Genomic DNA, 17618 nt, shown 5'->3' with positions numbered 1-17618 from the left:
CCTGCAGGCCTACATGAACGCCAACCTCCAGCGAATTTCTTGCGCTATCACTCTCAGGTGTTAATTTCGTTGTTTTATTATTTGGTCCCGTAAAGTAGGACGATATGCTGCTCTGAACGCGTTTCATGTTTGCATCAGCGCTGTTTTTCCTGCAAAGTTCCCGCACTAAAATGTTACAATGTTTTTGTTTTCGATGACGTTCCGAAATATGCGCAGTCTGCCAGAAGGCTGCTGAATAGCCTACTCTGATGTAAAGACACTGAAGATCGTTAGATTTCAAGAGTTTAAGTAGTCTAGCAGTTAAGTTGCATTCATCGCTATCAAGGGGGGGAAATCCTTGTCCCCACCGGAGATAAAAATAATTTAGCAGAGGTAGGGATAGGAAAACCAGAGGGGGGGAAATCCTCACCATCCCCTCCTACAAATCGCACCCTGCATGCATGTAACAACTGGATACAGCGACGGAGGCGGGAACTTGTTCGTTGAGAGCTGCTCATTGGCATATGAAGACAAAATGGCCTTCTTGGTCTTCTGTCTCCCGCTAACTCATCTCTCCCCTCACCCTTCTCTCCGTCTTCTCTCTCCCACTAACTCATCTCTCCCCTCACCCTTCTCTCCGTCTTCTCTCTCCCACTAACTCATCTCTTCACTCACTCTTCTCTCCGTCTTCTCTATCCCGCTAACTCGTCTCTCCCCCCTCACTCTTCTCTCCGTCTTGTCTCTCTTTCTCCTGCTAACTTGTCTCTTCTTCTTGTGTTTATCTCCCTGTATCGCTCACTCGTCTCTTTTGCCCCTGTTGGTGCCGGTTAAAACGGAATTGCTCCGTCAAAATGAAAATCCCTTATTAATGTACTGATTATAGGTCCGGGTCCGTAGGCCTATAGGTCGGCGTCAGGGTCCGGACCTGGACCGCGGTCCACCTGTTAATGAGCTATGGCATAGAGCATACCCAGTTAAATTTCCCTTTAAGCCCCGCCCCCGACCTCCCACTCTGTAGAATGAATGAATGGAGAGAAAAAATTAATCTGGATTCAGCTTTTAGCGCATTTTGTCTTTCTGGGCCGAGTGACGTCACGGACTGATACGGACTGATACGGAAGTTGTAGTACCCGCTGTTTGGCCACTACGAATATTTTCTCAAAGTCTGGAGCACTTCCTGGGGGCTTGGGTGCATGACGCTCCGAAGGGGTGTGGCCAGATTCAGGTCCGTTCAAATTTAAAGCGACAGTCCGAGAATCAGCAGTTCAGGAACAGGGCTGAAATAGAGGGGGATGAGACATGCTACAATGGGGGATCTGTTTGGTATTTTGAGCAAAACACTTCACAGACAAGTTTTGTATAGATATGGCCCTACAATATATTGTTCAAATATAGCACAATAAGAGATCTTAAAGGCTTACTCATCCCACTTCATTTTTCTACTGGTGCCCTTGAATAAGACATTAAAGGTTTGAGCTGCTCAGATTTCCTTACCAATGTTACAAGTAAAAGCTTTCCATTTAGAGAACAGGTGTGTTTTTTCACAGAACTTCAGTAGAGTGGTCGCCATCATAAAACAGAAATGTCCGTCATTGCCAAATACAAAGTCAGAAAAGACCACATCCAAGTAAATAAATAACAAGTCAAATCCTTTTCCTCTCAGACCATAACAAATACACTTTTATAGCGTTGTTAAACCTACAATTGACAGTCTACAGGCAAAAAAAAACAAAAATGAGAGCAACAGAATTAGAGATATGGCCTTGTCTTATTCCATTCATTCTTCTTCTGCAGTGCAACTCACCACTGGTTTGGTCTGAGCTTGTTGTTCATTATGCTGGATAAACTTGTAGTCTTTAACCCAACCGGTGTAAACCACTTGCCTTATACATCGTCTGTGCTATAAAATAATTATAAGAGCGTGAAAAAATATAAATACAATGGACATTATTAGGAAGTGGTCTGCAGTCGAGTAAAGGCAAAAGCTGTTTGTTTAATCTTGGTTTGATGACCTCCATAGTTGAACTTCCTGACCTTGCAGGTGTACTTTAGTACATAATGACATCACTGTGATACTGGTGGTGGTCATATGTTAAACAGGCTTGAAATCCTCTGCCAGAGAAGGCAGCAACACACTTATTTTGAGCCTTTCTTACCTGATGGGGAGATGTGAGGTTCAAGCAAGAACAAGCAACAACAGTTGTTTAACAGGAAAAAGACTTAAACGATATAAACCTTGGCACAAAGTTTTCTGCAGCCAGACTTCCTCTCATTTTCTGTTCTTGTCACTTCATCGACTGTTTCATTTACAAGTGCTCTTCTATAAAGTTGTGGCAGCAGAGCCAGAGACTGACATTCTCTGACTTCATAGAAAATGTCAAACTTTGGACAAAGACATTGAATCCCACATTCCTCATCTATTACATTTTTTTTTCTTTTAAAATCTCCTTGTTTTGTAAAAAATCTCCCTGTCCATAGTTTTTAGTATAACTCTTGGGTTATATGTTTGCTCTTTCTTGCCCATATTTTGCTGGGACGTGTGTAAAATCCCTCTGCGATACAGTAGACTGCTTTCCAAAGCTGAGCAGAATTCTTAATGTCTAAAAAATATGCTCTCCATTAATGGCCTTTCCAATCTGAGACTATTTGTGTTTTTCTGAAAAGACTGTGGCTAAAAGATTGCATGACGAGTGGACAAGACAAGTTATTATCTGACTGAACTAATTCATATGCATCCTTTTCGTCCCTTTAAAACCCAGGCTGTGTGCACATTATTGCACATACGTTTCCATTAAATATTGTTGAAGTTTGAATGGAAGAAAAGACAGAATCGATGAAACTTAATGATAGTTTTGTAAAAATATTTTATGTAACAATTCAAAAGTCATAATACACAGCAAAAGACATTCAAATCAACATGAGCGATCGGGGTGTGTCCTGCAAGTCCCAGCATCAGACCCTCCCATGTAAACAGTGTTCAAAAGAAGCTGCTGTGTGATTGGCTCTCCTTCCTCCCCATAGGCCACTGTGTATTCAGATTTGTAATTTTAGACATTCCTCATACAATACAATAAATTATAAAACCCTAATAAATGGAGGAGGTGACTTGCGGTAAACTTTACGGGAAGATTTTCAAGCGTTTTCGCTGACACACCCCAGGTATGAAGAGACCTCTTTGGCACATAAGATAAATCATAAAACAAACTGTAAACAAAACATTACAAAATGCATTTTTTTATACAGAGACAGCATTAACATATTAAAAAACAAACGATAATCCTAAAAAAATTGATTTGGCAAATGTGAGAGCCGCCCCCCCAGCAACAACACTTGTCTCAGTCTGCAAGGCCTCCGTGCAAAACCGCGTCATTGTGGGTAATGTTAGCTTGCTGGGAGGAGGTGGGCAAAATTGAGAATGGGGGTGGGGGGGTAGGGTTTCATTTTGAAGTCTGAACTGGTGAGAGTCCTGTTTGTTCTCCTGGTTTTCACTTTGTCTTCGTCCTCCTCTGGTATGTGTGACAGCGCTGTGGTGTACCGGCCAAAGTCTCTTTAGTGCAAATAGGCTGTCGTGGGGGAAGCAGAAGGTCATTTTCGTGGTGGAGGCGAGGCTGTTTTGTTTGGTTTGGCCCCTGGGACCGGTCTGGAAAGAAAAGGACAAAGGAAACACATTCTAGCTTAGTGTTTAACTCATTGAGCGTTCTCAAACGCTAGAACAAGGTCAAAACAAGAACTGTGTTCAACTAAAGCCTGATGTAACTTATAAAAGTTCCATTGTTGTAAAAATGATTACCAACACATCAATGGGCAAGACAGGGTTTCATGTTCCTTCATTACCATTATCAGACCATCGTTTATTTTGACCAACACACACTGTTAAAAATACAACTTAAAGGGGCCATATTATCTCTACTTTATATAGCGTCTCTACTTTAAAGAGTCCTCTCCTGCTGATGTTCAGCTGTATATCAGTATGTAGCGTCTCAACTTTAAAGAGTCCTCTCCTGCTGATGTTCAGGTGTGTATCAGTATGTAGTGTCTCTACTTTAAAGAGTCCTCTCCTGCTGATGTTCAGGTGTATATCAGTATGTAGTGTCTCTACTTTAAAGAGTCCTCTCCTGCTGATGTTCAGGTGTATATCAGCATGTAGCGTCTCTACTTTAAAGAGTCCTCTCCTGCTGATGTTCAGGTGTATATCAGTATGTAGTGTCTCTACTTTAAAGAGTCCTCTCCTGCTGATGTTCAGGTGTATATCAGTATGTAGTGTCTCTACTTTAAAGAGTCCTTTCCTGCTGATGTTCAGGTGTATATCAGTATGTAGTGTCTCTACTTTAAAGAGTCCTCTCCTGCTGATGTTCAGGTGTATATCAGTATGTAGTGTCTCTACTTTAAAGAGTCCTCTCCTGCTGATGTTCAGCTGTATATCAGTATGTAGAGTCTCTACTTTAAAGAGTCCTCTCCTGCTGATGTTCAGGTGTATATCAGTATGTAGTGTCTCTACTTTAAAGAGTCCTCTCCTGCTGATGTTCAGCTGTATATCAGTATGTAGAGTCTGTACTTTAAAGAGTCCTCTCCTGCTGATGTTCAGGTGTATATCAGTATGTAGAGTCTGTACTTTAAAGAGTCCTCTCCTGCTGATGTTCAGGTGTATATCAGTATGTAGTGTCTCTACTTTAAAGAGTCCTCTCCTGCTGATGTTCAGGTGTATATCAGTATGTAGTGTCTCTACTTTAAAGAGTCCTTTCCTGCTGATGTTCAGGTGTATATCAGTATGTAGTGTCTCTACTTTAAAGAGTCCTCTCCTGCTGATGTTCAGCTGTATATCAGTATGTAGAGTCTGTACTTTAAAGAGTCCTCTCCTGCTGATGTTCAGGTGTATATCAGTATGTAGAGTCTGTAATTTAAAGAGTCCTCTCCTGCTGATGTTCAGGTGTATATCAGTATGTAGTGTCTCTACTTTAAAGAGTCCTCTTCTGCTGATGTTCAGGTGTATATCAGTATGTAGTGTCTCTACTTTAAAGAGTCCTTTCCTGCTGATGTTCAGGTGTATATCAGTATGTAGTGTCTCTACTTTAAAGAATCCTCTCCTGCTGATGTTCAGGTGTATATCAGTATGTAGTGTCTCTACTTTAAAGAGTCCTCTCCTGCTGATGTTCAGCTGTATATCAGTATGTAGTGTCTCTACTTTAAAGAGTCCTCTCCTGCTGATGTTCAGGTGTATATCAGTATGTAGAGTCTGTACTTTAAAGGGTCCTCTCCTGCTGATGTTCAGGTGTATATCAGTATGTAGTGTCTCTACTTTAAAGAGTCCTATCCTGCTGATGTTCAGGTGTATATCAGTATGTATGGTCTCTACTTTAAAGAGTCCTCTCCTGCTGATGTTCAGGTGTATATCAGTATGTAGTGTCTCTACTTTAAAGAGTCCTATCCTGCTGATGTTCAGGTGTATATCAGTATGTAGCATCTGTATTTAGGCTTTGCAGACCATTTACATTCAAAATAACCTATAGAAAACACTACAGCAAAGGAAACAACCCAAAAACCGAATAGGGCCATTTTAAAAATGACGTATTAAAAAGGCAACATTTATTAAACTGAGATTCTGAATGTAGTGTTTTGTCCTCCATCTTTAAGACACAGGATAGTATAAGGATGGACAGAAAACTAGGGAGGAGATAGTAACATGTATAGCACACACATCTGTTAACAGTCGACACATCATATCTACAAATTATTACAACAAACAGCATTTTATCCAACTGTGAAGTATTTTATTTTACATTTTGTTTTATCTCATTCTTCTTTGGGTATATGTATGTAACATTGTTGGGGAGCCTTGGAAGGTTTCATGGCCATAAATACACTGTAGCCGTGTGCTTATGACGATAAAGCCTCTAAATCCTTCAACATAGGTTCTCTGTTGAAAAGGGGTCTGCGGTTATGTGATGTGTGCCCTTACCATAGCTTATGAGGTAGTTTTTGAAATTAAGGATTGAAAAAAAGGAAGCCTCCTTTAATAAAAGACATAATTGGCTGTGGATTTGTACGGTCGGATACCGTGACGCTTTTCCCTCTCAGTAGATCTCTGAACAAACAGAGTTAAACCAGCAGCAGGTGAAATCTGATCTCTGTTTTGCCAGAGAACCAGATGTAGAGACATTGTGAGGGAAGGGTAGAAAACAGGAGCTGAGCCTTCCCGGTTGGACTTTTACTACAATTACAGATAGGCAGAGAAAACATGCCTCTGAATCTGAAGAAAGTAAGTACTCGTCTTAAGACTAAGGGCCTGTGACTTGTAGAAAAATGAAAATTGATTGCTGATGAAGCACTGAGTCAATGCATTACATGGTTTGTTAACTTGGAGCGTTTTTATGAGCCCCCACCCTGAACAGAGAACAGACTGAAATTAAAAGATAGGAATATAGTGAGGCAGTATTTCCCACAGATAAAACCCCTCCCAAGTACTTTTATGGGTGGGTCATAAAATGCCTTTCAAACAGGGATAGAATTCCAGGATATGTGTTAAAAAACTAAAGCAAAAGCTGCTTTAGTGTCAACAAGAGAGAAGTCTCCCTGAGGATGAGTTGAGGTCAGAGGAGCAGATTGATGATTGATGAATAAGCTTTGATTTAGTTTACACATACAGGGAGGGGAGCTATGAAACATGCTGTTCAACACACATACAGCTGTCTGAGGGGGGGCATATAGTGCCTGCTGGCTCACTGCTGAAAGAAACAAACAGGAATTGAGGCAAAGCAATGTATTGCTGTGGATGTCACAACTTACATTACTATCAAACATCCTTTTTATATCAGTTTAAGTGAATGCTACATTTAGAATATTTACACCAATATACTGTGCTAACCTTCCGACGAGGGATGGAAGACTCTTTAAAGTACAGATGCTACATACTGATATACACCTGAACATCAGCAGGATAGGACTCTTTAAAGTAGAGACACTACATACTGATATACACCTGAACATCAGCAGGAGAGGACTCTTTAAAGTAGAGACCATACATACTGATATACACCTGAACATCAGCAGGAGAGGACTCTTTAAAGTAGAGACACTACATACTGATATACACCTGAACATCAGCAGGATAGGACTCTTTAAAGTAGAGACACTACATACTGATATACACCTGAACATCAGCAGGAGAGGACTCTTTAAAGTAGAGACACTACATACTGATATACACCTGAACATCAGCAGGAGAGGACTCTTTAAAGTAGAGACACTACATACTGATATACACCTGAACATCAGCAGGAGAGGACTCTTTAAAGTAGAGACACTACATACTGATATACACCTGAACATCAGCAGGAGAGGACTCTTTAAAGTAGAGACACTACATACTGATATACACCTGAACATCAGCAGGAGAGGACTCTTTAAAGTAGAGACACTACATACTGATATACACCTGAACCTTTATTTTTGTGTATTTTGTAAATTGTGTGATTCTTGTATATCTTTTTTTTAGTATCTTGGGTGTAATATTAAGCTGTCTTTGGCTCTTTCTGCTGTAATAAGGAAAATGTCCCCTCTGTGGGACGATTAAAGGTATTCTGACTGATGACACCAACACGTGAAACTACCATCAGGTCAATGTAAACGTGAGTGTGGTTATAGGAGGCTGTTATCGACGTGATTGTACTTTCACCCAGAGAGGAAAGAAAACTGTAGACCCTTACCTGCGTTTGGAGATGATGATACACTACAGTTTGTATGTGTGTGTGTGTGTGTGTGTGTGTGTGTGTGTGTGTGTGTGTGTGTGTGTGTGTGTGTGTGTGTGTGTGTGTATGTGTGTGTGTGTGTGTGTGTATGTGCGCGCTGTGTTGGCCCACCTGAGAGCTCTGAGAGGCGGGATGGCTGTGACTTTGCCCACAGGTTTGGGTCCCATACATACTGATATACACCTGAACATCAGCAGGAGAGGACTCTTTAAAGTAGAGGCAATACATACTGATATACACCTGAACATCAGCAGGTGAGGAGTCTTTATAGTAGAGACACTACATACTGATATACACCTGAACATCAGCAGAAAAGGACTCTTTAAAGTCGAGACACTACATACTGATATACACCTGAACATCAGCAGGAGAGGACTCTTTAAAGTAGAGACACTACATACTGATATACACCTGAACATCAGCAGGAGAGGACTCTTTAAAGTAGAGACACTACACACTGATATACACCTGAACATCAGCAGGAGAGGACTCTTTAAAGTAGAGACACTACATACTGATATACACATGAACATCAGCAGGAGAGGACTCTTTAAAGTAGAGACACTACATACTGATATACACCTGAACATCAGCAGGAGAGTACTCTTTAAAGTAGAGACACTACATACTGATATAGACCTGAACATCAGCAGGAAAGGACTCTTTATGACAGGACCAAACATTCATGAAGACGTACTATAACTAATCACATGGAGGGAAGCCTGTGAGCTACTTTTTATTGTAGATAAAAGCAGGTGTACATATACGTAGAATTCAAAATCCACTATCAATCAACTAGTGGTGTCAACATGCTTAGTGGGCAGCATGTGCAGCAGTGATGCAGCATGATATAGGAGCTTTAGCCCAATGCTGCTGCTATGTGGTGGCTTAACTCCCGGGGATGACTTGGCTGACACGCTTACTGTGAGGATATGATACCGTTTCTGTTGTTGTTGTAATGATGAATCGGTAGGCTTGTATTGAGATGCGGAATAATGCAATCATGTTCATTCATTCAATAACAATCCTTTGTAATGTTCATACTCGCGGCAATGTGGTCAAAACCATTTGCCCTTCTGGGATCAGACCCTATCAGGTGACAAAACCAACCTTAAATACCTGTGCCATAGGGAATCTGACAGCGACAACCTATGGCACATACTGTGAACACCCAATTGTGACCTCATCAAAATGACTCTTACACCACTTATAGACCACACCTCATCTCCACCTGCTGTGGTGTTGGGTGTTCAGCTCTCTAAAACCCCTTTTATGTCTCCTTCATAATCATTAATTGGAGAGTTTTCTGATGACCTGACAGGAGAGGGATTAAAGTAAAAAAAAGGGGGGGGGTGGGCAAGATCCGTTGTTGACTTGATGATAGACTTGGGGACAAATGAATAAAAGAGCATAATGTGTTCTACTGTACTGTTAGCTGTTCTGTAGGCTAATACTTTCAGTGTGAATCTATACGCCTACTGCCTGAATCTGCTTCATGGTCTCACTCTCTGTGGTTCATTTGTTCAGTTTTTAATTCACTAGGTGAACCTCAAATGTGTGTGTGTGCTCAACTGTGACTTAAACTAAAACAGAGCCTTTTCTGTCAGCTCAGATTTGATTTCTGCTTTTTTAAACTGTAGTATGTGCTCAACGGAATACATTTTTAAATGAACCCTCCCAACCCTGGCCAGGACTCAACAAGGGTATAGCTGACCCGCAGTACTTCTTCATCACATTTAACATGCCTGTACTTTTTGGGAAGAATCATAATACCTTTAATAGTCCCACAGAGGGGAAATTTGCAGATGTTGATAGGCCTTATAAATGTCCTGACAAAGCAGTGTCACCTCTTTAATTAAATGTAGATCCTAAATGCTTTTCAACATGTTAAGCATGTTCCATTAAACCAAAAGGTCCCAGGAACCACTAAATGAACAGTTCTAATGGCTTCATCAGACATGACATGACTTTGGCGGAAAGAGCTGTGTGTGCAAAATCCAACAGAGAAGGATTTTATTAATGGACTTAATTAATTATGGATTTCAGGTCAAGGGTCAGCCTAGTTTCTCACATTGTCCACTGAAAGATTCTCAAATGAGTTCATCATTTCACATGAGAATGTTTTATTACATGAGTGCACAGGCATTGAATTAAGTCGGGACAGTCGTTTAATTCCTTCTCTTTTCTTTTAATTATTATTAAGGCTTTTTAGGCTATTATTTGATGGTGGGGTTAGAGAGAGACAGTATAGGGAAATGTTGTGCAGCCAATAGGGCCAGACTGTAACGGATGCAGGGACTCAGGGCGGTTATCCCCATGTGACTTACACACTATTTATAGCTATATGTGTATTCTCCCATGCTCTCTGTAAGTATTTGCTATTTGTTGGATGTATTCATCCACACAGATGGAAAAAGTTTAATACAGTTTTTATAGATGGATCTGCTCAACAGCTTCAAACTCAGTGTTTATTAAATTAACTTTATTTATAAGAAATTAAGAATGAGATGTATAGTGCTATCCTGCTGCTTTATGAGTAAATGCCGGTTCTCTCTTGCTCTCTCTACATGTACGTTATACAGCAGTTCTAACATTGATCTCATAGAATTTCATGAGGTTTGACCTTTTTTATATAGAAGTAACTTGGGTGCCTATTTAGAGATGACTGTGCAATACAGATCTGGCTGCTATACCTTTATTTTTGTGTATTTTGTAAATTGTGTGATTCTTGTATATCTTTTTTTTAGTATCTTGGGTGTAATATTAAGCTGTCTTTGGCTCTTTCTGCTGTAATAAGGAAAATGTCCCCTCTGTGGGACGATTAAAGGTATTCTGACTGATGACACCAACACGTGAAACTACCATCAGGTCAATGTAAACGTGAGTGTGGTTATAGGAGGCTGTTATCGACGTGATTGTACTTTCACCCAGAGAGGAAAGAAAACTGTAGACCCTTACCTGCGTTTGGAGATGATGATACACTACAGTTTGTATGTGTGTGTGTGTGTGTGTGTGTGTGTGTGTGTGTGTGTGTGTGTGTGTGTGTGCGCGCTGTGTGTTGGCCCACCTGAGAGCTCTGAGAGGCGGGATGGCTGTGACTTTGCCCACAGGTTTGGGTCCCACTGCCGGGGGCATCATGACCAGCAGGCCCTTGGAGGGTTTGGTCCGGGCTGGACTCAATGTTGGGGAGGCTCCTCTGGCTGGGCTGAGGGGGAGAGGCCTCTGAGGGGGGAAGGGGGACGGTCTGGGCTGCAGCTCAGACACTAACTAGAAAACAGCAGGAGAAATATCGATTATTGACATTCAGATACACCAAGATCTCACACACACTGGATTAAGCACAAATACAAGGACAGGAGTATGAGGAAAAGAGAAAACACAACACTTTAAGAAGCATAAGAGACAGGGTTATCAAAAAGTGGGTTCACCGCCAATACGCTACAGAACACTAAATCCCTGGCACATGGACACAGCAGGGAGAAACTCCATTCCAAATCTGTCCTGGACTACATCCAGACTATTCAGCTAGCTGATAAGTGGAGCTTCAGTGCCACCTCCCATAGGTACAGTGGATCAAATCTACCACTACAGAAGAGATCAGATCACAAAGTGAACTCGCATGAAATATTAAATATTTCACACAAACAAAACAAAGCGATATGACTTTCAAATCTCTGCTCTTAAGGAGTTTTTCACTTCAAAGAGAAGCACCGATGAGAGGATAAATCAATGAGAAAGCAATCAGATAAGAACATGCAATTTGATTCATTATTTCTTCAGAGGAAATCATCTAAAAAGTTCTGCGGCACAGAGAGTCCAGCAGTTTCTCATAGCTCTGTGAACCTGGCAAGAGTTCTGAATTACTTTAACAAATGAGGTATTTAGCTGCAGTCAGGGGAAATAATACGCTTTTTACAGCATGGGTTTTCATATAAAAGTGGGATATCTGCAGCCCCCCACCCCACACTTTGTAAACAGGAAGTATATGTTACCATGGATTTAGTGAGTAGCACTTGTTATTTTTAAGCTTTTTTACAAATTAGTATGCAAAATTCACTATTTACTGTTCCTGTGTGCAGCGTTTGTGTGTTGAACATTCCCTGGAGCATTTTGATACTGAAATAAGAGTAATAACCGATCATATGAGGCAATTTATGACTAGTATTCTTTTATGTTTTCTAAATCTAATTGTGGCAGTCGAAGCTGATCGTGTTTAAGTACTTCAATCCTCTCCATGACCTGTGTAACAAACCCAATGAGACCTGAAATCTTGTTGTCCAGTATTGAGTTGGGTTACAAAAAAAGCTTGGTTTTCAGCCTCGACAGGGACTCACTACAGCTGTTGAATACATTAAAGCCCTTTCTAGCCTTGATTTATTTTTCCAGCAGAGGTGAAGTGATTTTAACATTTTCCCCTAAAATAAAAACGTTCACGTGGAACACCACATAATTCTACATATCAGAATGTGGTTGTTGTACTGTCAGCTACAGGTAAGTCCTGCTTTTATTTCTTGGCTGGTCCTGCTGAATGTCCATGTCTACTACAGTCCACATCCTGTCATTTTGCGACGGTAAAATGCCTTCCGGACCACTGCCATAAATTATAGAGGAAGAGACTGAAGCCCAAATGGAGCTTAAATCATATTATCCTATAAATATTCTGTAATTGCTCCAGTGTCAATCCGACTGAGCTGAATCCATTGTACAGGAGGCAATATATAATTCACTGCCTTGTAGAAATACCTGAGCTCACAAAACCTAGTCTGCTTTTATGAGGCTCTTTCTGTACTGTAGTTACTCTCGTTAAAATGCAAATTAATTTAACAACGGTCTGACTGCCTGACAGCTCCCAGGGATGTCCTGTTGGCAACTAAATAAATTAAATAATGTTCTTTTACATTAACCCACTATAAATGGGAATGATAATATATATTTCTAATATAGTAGTAGTTCTTCCTACACTTTATATCAAAATTCAGCCTCTCCATTAATGACAAAAGAAGTTGGAATCTATTTCCTAAAATGTATATTTTCAGTGGCTTCCTGTCTGTAGGTTGTCCCATTTCTCAACTCCATGCTGGCCCTTACGTTTCTTATACAGCTAAGAAACGGGGGGAAAATGGCCTCACCATTGGAGATCGTGTCGGGTTCAGGGGCAGGGGTTTCTTGGGGGGGCTGAGTCTCTGTGGGGTTGCAGGGGATTTAGGTGGTGCCGTTGGGGGCTTGCTCGCTGGCAGAGGCGGGCGAACCACCTTGACATCCCGGGAACCGCCCTGGGGAGACTGGCTGGGTCTCAGAGGTCGCACTATGTTGACTGGCTGGGTGCCATTGGACACAGGACCTGGTCTGAGAGGCAGGACCTCTTTGCTGGTGTGAGGAAGCTAGGATCAGAAAAACACAGATTTCAGCAAAAGAAAAGTAACCTGAGATAACCTTTTTAACCAGCAACAATTTATAAACTGTAGTTTGGTTCCTGAGTGAGGTATAATACTGAAACTGCTCTGGCGAGAGTAGTAAATAACCCCATGTGGCAGTGGGGTGTTTTTAGAGCGCAGGCTGCTGGAGTGATAGGATTGGCTCAGCCGGAGACCAGACCGCTTGACAATGATCAGGTAATCAGTTAAAAAATAAGGGTGTGTCAGTAACCTAGTATTTGTCTCTTGCAGTAGCCTGGGGGACGTGTGAGCCACATAGCAGCCTGCCCCTGAAGCTATACGGACGTTAAATGTTTGGAAACCTGTGTATAGAGTTGTTGTATTTTATTTTGGACTACAAAGTTTGGCTGACCTGGCTTAAATGACCTTCTCCTTCCTACATTTTAACAGAGGTGTGAGCAGAAACGCAAACACCCCACAGTTGAAATTTGTGAATTATAAAAGTAATAAATATATGTAATACATTTTTGGACTTTAATTTAGCCTTTGATACTATTTGATCACATCAATATTATAGGTTGGAAAATGCTCCCTTAGCTGGTTTTACTCTATTAGCCTACGAGATCGCAAACTATTTGTATAATTCAAAGCTTCTCCCCACAAAAATTATTCCATACGGAGTGCCTCAAGGCTCTTTCCTGGGTCCATTACTTTTTCGGCATATATAACAACTAGGGGTCATTGTGGATGAGCACAATACAGATTTTCATTGATATGCAGATGAAACGCAACTCTATATAATGAAGCTGTTGTTCCTGTTGACCTCTGAGCACTTTAATGAATCTGTGAAATCATTATATGGACGAGAAACATTTCCTTAAACTACATTTATAAAAAAGAAAAGACCAAAGTTGCTGGTCTAAATGAGCAAAAAGAGAAACTGTGCCTACTATTTACAACGTGTTATATGAGAAATCCATGTCAGCAAAGAAATGTAAAACTCTTACCATCAACTCTGACATCTCACCTAGAATTTCATTTAGCTGATTTTTACTACCTTATTAAATTGTTAAATGTATGTTCATTATTTAACTTGTAATTTTATATTTAATGGTTTATGTCTGTTCTATACACTAACCAGATGTGTTAAAATGCGGTTTATTGGGTATCTCACTTTATTTCCCTAGTGAAGTGTTTGTGTCATTACTAGCTGCTACACTTTAGATACATCTGAGCAGCATTTTGACAATAAATACTATTGAATGTTGATGAATGTTTACTCTAGTTATTATTAAGAAGGCTTATTAATTTTATTACCTTCTCCAATATTTCTTTGTACTTCTTTAATTTGTATCCTGACCCTGATTTCACCAATCCATTTTAAATATATACTATAGCAAGAAGGAAAAAGGGACATGAGGAAATGATGCTGAAGGCACACTGAACTAGTTGAGAGTATTGATGTGAACACTGGAGGGGGCAGCCTCTAAGTGGTCACACAATATAACAAGCTGCTGTAAAATGAGGCAATTTAATATGAAGGTCAAGGTCTATTATTCACTAAAACACTGCAAGAGGAACAGTCCCTACCCTCCTATTTTCTACCCTTCTTATCTTTTTTCTTTCTTCACACACACACACACGCGCACGCGCACGCGCACACACACACACACACACACACGGTCATTACCCCCTTGTGGCTGCTAGCTTTGTTGATTGGTCCGACCACCTTCAGGTGAAAGGCAGGATTCAGATGGCCGTTTTTCCCTTTCTCCACCGATACCTCCATCCTGAGTAGAGAAACAGGCGGGGAAATAAAACACAAGAAACCATCGCTCTTCTTAATGTGGCATTGATTTCAGGGCCCCGAGTGGGAAAATAGACAGTAGAGAGGTTTATCATCCAGGAAAAATTTGAGAGAAAATGAGGAGGTTAGAGATGAGGCTGAAAACACTGACATAGTTTCACCTTATCAAGCTGATAGCTATTAGCAAACAGTGTGTGTTTGGAGTGTGTTTTTCCTTTGAAAGTGTGTCCATTTGTTTCCCTTTCAGTTCTGTTCTGCTCTCCACGAAAAAGTATTTTTATCTGCTAAATTCTCTACTATGTTAACCAGCTAGTTTTAACTGTGCATCACTGCTGTGTGTAGGTAGTGTGAAGTGGGTTTACAAGAGCTTTTACTGACAAACAGATGCCTGCTGGAAGTGGAGAGGAGAGCTGTGAGAGTGGACCAAACCGTAAAGCCATAAAACCACAGTAATGAACCAAAAGAGGTTAAAGGGGAACTGCAGCATAAATGTGCACTGTGGATTCCTCAATGTTCTTACAATAGAGTGGATTAAAGCAGCTTTACAATTTCATTTCATTTTGCACAACATAAGAAAAAAAAAGAAAAGAAAATCAATTCACATTCAAAAACACAACTCTTTACACATTCCATGAGCGAATAGGAGCAGGGAGAAGAATTCATCTTATTTGGCCTGCCCCTTACTCAAAACATAAGTAAACAATCAAAATAGATGGTCTGTCAATTATAGTTACTTACAACAAATACTTACAGTAACGTGAGAAAAGAAACAAGCCACATGTACACTAATTCACAATCAACTAAGGAAACAGATTACCTGCCACTTCATAAAGTTTACTTACTCTTTTTTTATACATCTTCTTGAACTGAAAAATATTTATACAACCCTTTAAATCATTCTGTAGACAATTCCACAGTTTGACTCCAACCACTGAAATACACATCTGCTTTAAAGTAGTCCGTGCATACTGATGCTTAAAATCAAATGTCCTTCTTCGGTCCTCATCCTCTGAACTAAAAACAAACAGTTTTTGTAAGTGTTCTGGTAATACTCTGCTTTTTGCCCTGAATATAACTAGTAGTGTCTGGAACTCAACTAAATCCTTAAGTTTCAAAAGTCCTGACTTGATAAACAGACTATTTTTGTGTTCTCTGAAGTCCACTTTATGAATAATTCTTAGTGCTCTTTTCTGTAACATAAACAATGGATTTATATTACTCATGTACGTGTTGCCCCACACTTCCACACAATAGCTGAAGTATGGCAAAACCAGTGAGCAGTATAGAATTCTCATTGCCTTGTAATCTAACACATACTTTGCTTTATTCAATACAGAAATATTCTTTGACACCTTTTTTTTTACATATGCTATATGTGATTTCCATGTCAATTTGTCATCCATTGTCACACCCAAGAACCTAAATTCAGACACTCTTTCAATACAAACTCCATCTATTGACAGTGAAACTTTTTCACCCTTTTTTTTATTAGCAAAAACCATAAACTTGGTTTTGTTCAAATTTAAAGATAACTATATAAACCATATTTTAAGTTTGGCCATTTCTTTTACAATGCTTTCTGCTAAAAACCTTTAAATCATCTCCTGAACTAAAGAAATTGGTGTCATCTACAAACAACACAAACTGCAGTATCTTTGATATCTCACATATGTCATTGATATACAAAAGAAAAAGTTTAGGCCCCAAGACCGAGCCCTGTGGAACTCCACATTCAATGTTCATACTCTCAGATGTTTTACCAGCAAACTACGTATTGTTGTCTGTTATCTAAATAGCTACTTAACCAGTTTAGAACTATTCCTCGCACACCATATGTATGTAATTTAGAAATTAAGATGGTATGATCTATAATATCAAATGTTTTTTTTAAATCAATAAATACGCCCATTGTGTATTTATGATTTTCTATTGCTGTTGTAATTTCTTCTGTTATTTTCATTCATGCTAAAGCTGTAGATCGGTTGGCCCGAAAGCCATACTGACTCTCATTAAACAAATTATTCTTTTCAATAAATGTATCTCATTTTTGTACAAACAGTTTTTCAAGTACTTTGGAAAATTGTGAAAGTAGAGACACAGGTCTGTAGTTAGTAAAGCTGTGTTTATCTCCCATTTTAAAAATTGGAATAACCTTCGCTATTTTCATTCTGTCTGGAAAAGTACCTGTATTAAAAGAAAGATTGAAAATATAGCTTAGTGGTTTGGTCATACAGTCAATAGTCTGTTTCACTATAATCATGTCGACCCCATCACTATCAGATGATGTCTTATTGTGGGATTTTGCTACAATTGATCTAATTTCCATTTCCCTCACTTCTCCGAGAAACATGGACTGCAACACTTTATGTTTCACATTCCAGCCACTCTCTGTTTGCTTATCCTCATGTTTTTTTATAGAATTTGCGAGATAGGCCTAACATTTACAAAAAAATAATTGAATTAATTTGCCACTTCATTCACGTTTCCTTATTATTATCGTTAATGAAATAACTGGGCAGACCTGTGCACACGGGTTTATTTCCTATTACATTGTTTAGAATTGCCTTTGATATCATTTGTATTTTCTTTTAACTTGTTATTATAATACTCTTCTTTGGCTTGTCTCAATATACATATCAACTTATTTTTATAAGTCTTGTATTGTTTTTCAGCAGTCTTTGTTCTAAATTTAATGAAGTCTCTATAAAGTTT

General features: G+C 39.7%; 1 protein-coding gene across 1 annotated transcript in view; it reads right to left on the bottom strand.

The window, feature by feature from the left end:
- Positions 1-2826: 2826 nt before the first annotated feature.
- Positions 2827-17618, bottom strand: part of adam19a (ADAM metallopeptidase domain 19a) — a 191074-nt gene continuing 176282 nt past the window's right edge. The window contains exons 20-23 of the mRNA XM_063900790.1: positions 14790-14889; positions 12854-13105; positions 10792-10991; positions 2827-3619 (exon numbers count right to left, since the gene is read on the bottom strand). Coding sequence (XP_063756860.1) covers positions 3565-3619; positions 10792-10991; positions 12854-13105; positions 14790-14889 — 607 coding nt within the window. The 3' untranslated portion in view covers positions 2827-3564. The remainder of the gene's footprint in view (positions 3620-10791; positions 10992-12853; positions 13106-14789; positions 14890-17618) is intronic.

The sequence above is a fragment of the Eleginops maclovinus genome, chromosome 14 (genome assembly GCF_036324505.1).
Source record: "Eleginops maclovinus isolate JMC-PN-2008 ecotype Puerto Natales chromosome 14, JC_Emac_rtc_rv5, whole genome shotgun sequence".
NCBI lineage: Eukaryota > Metazoa > Chordata > Actinopteri > Perciformes > Eleginopidae > Eleginops > Eleginops maclovinus.
This window is presented reverse-complemented; position numbering and strand designations above follow the sequence as displayed.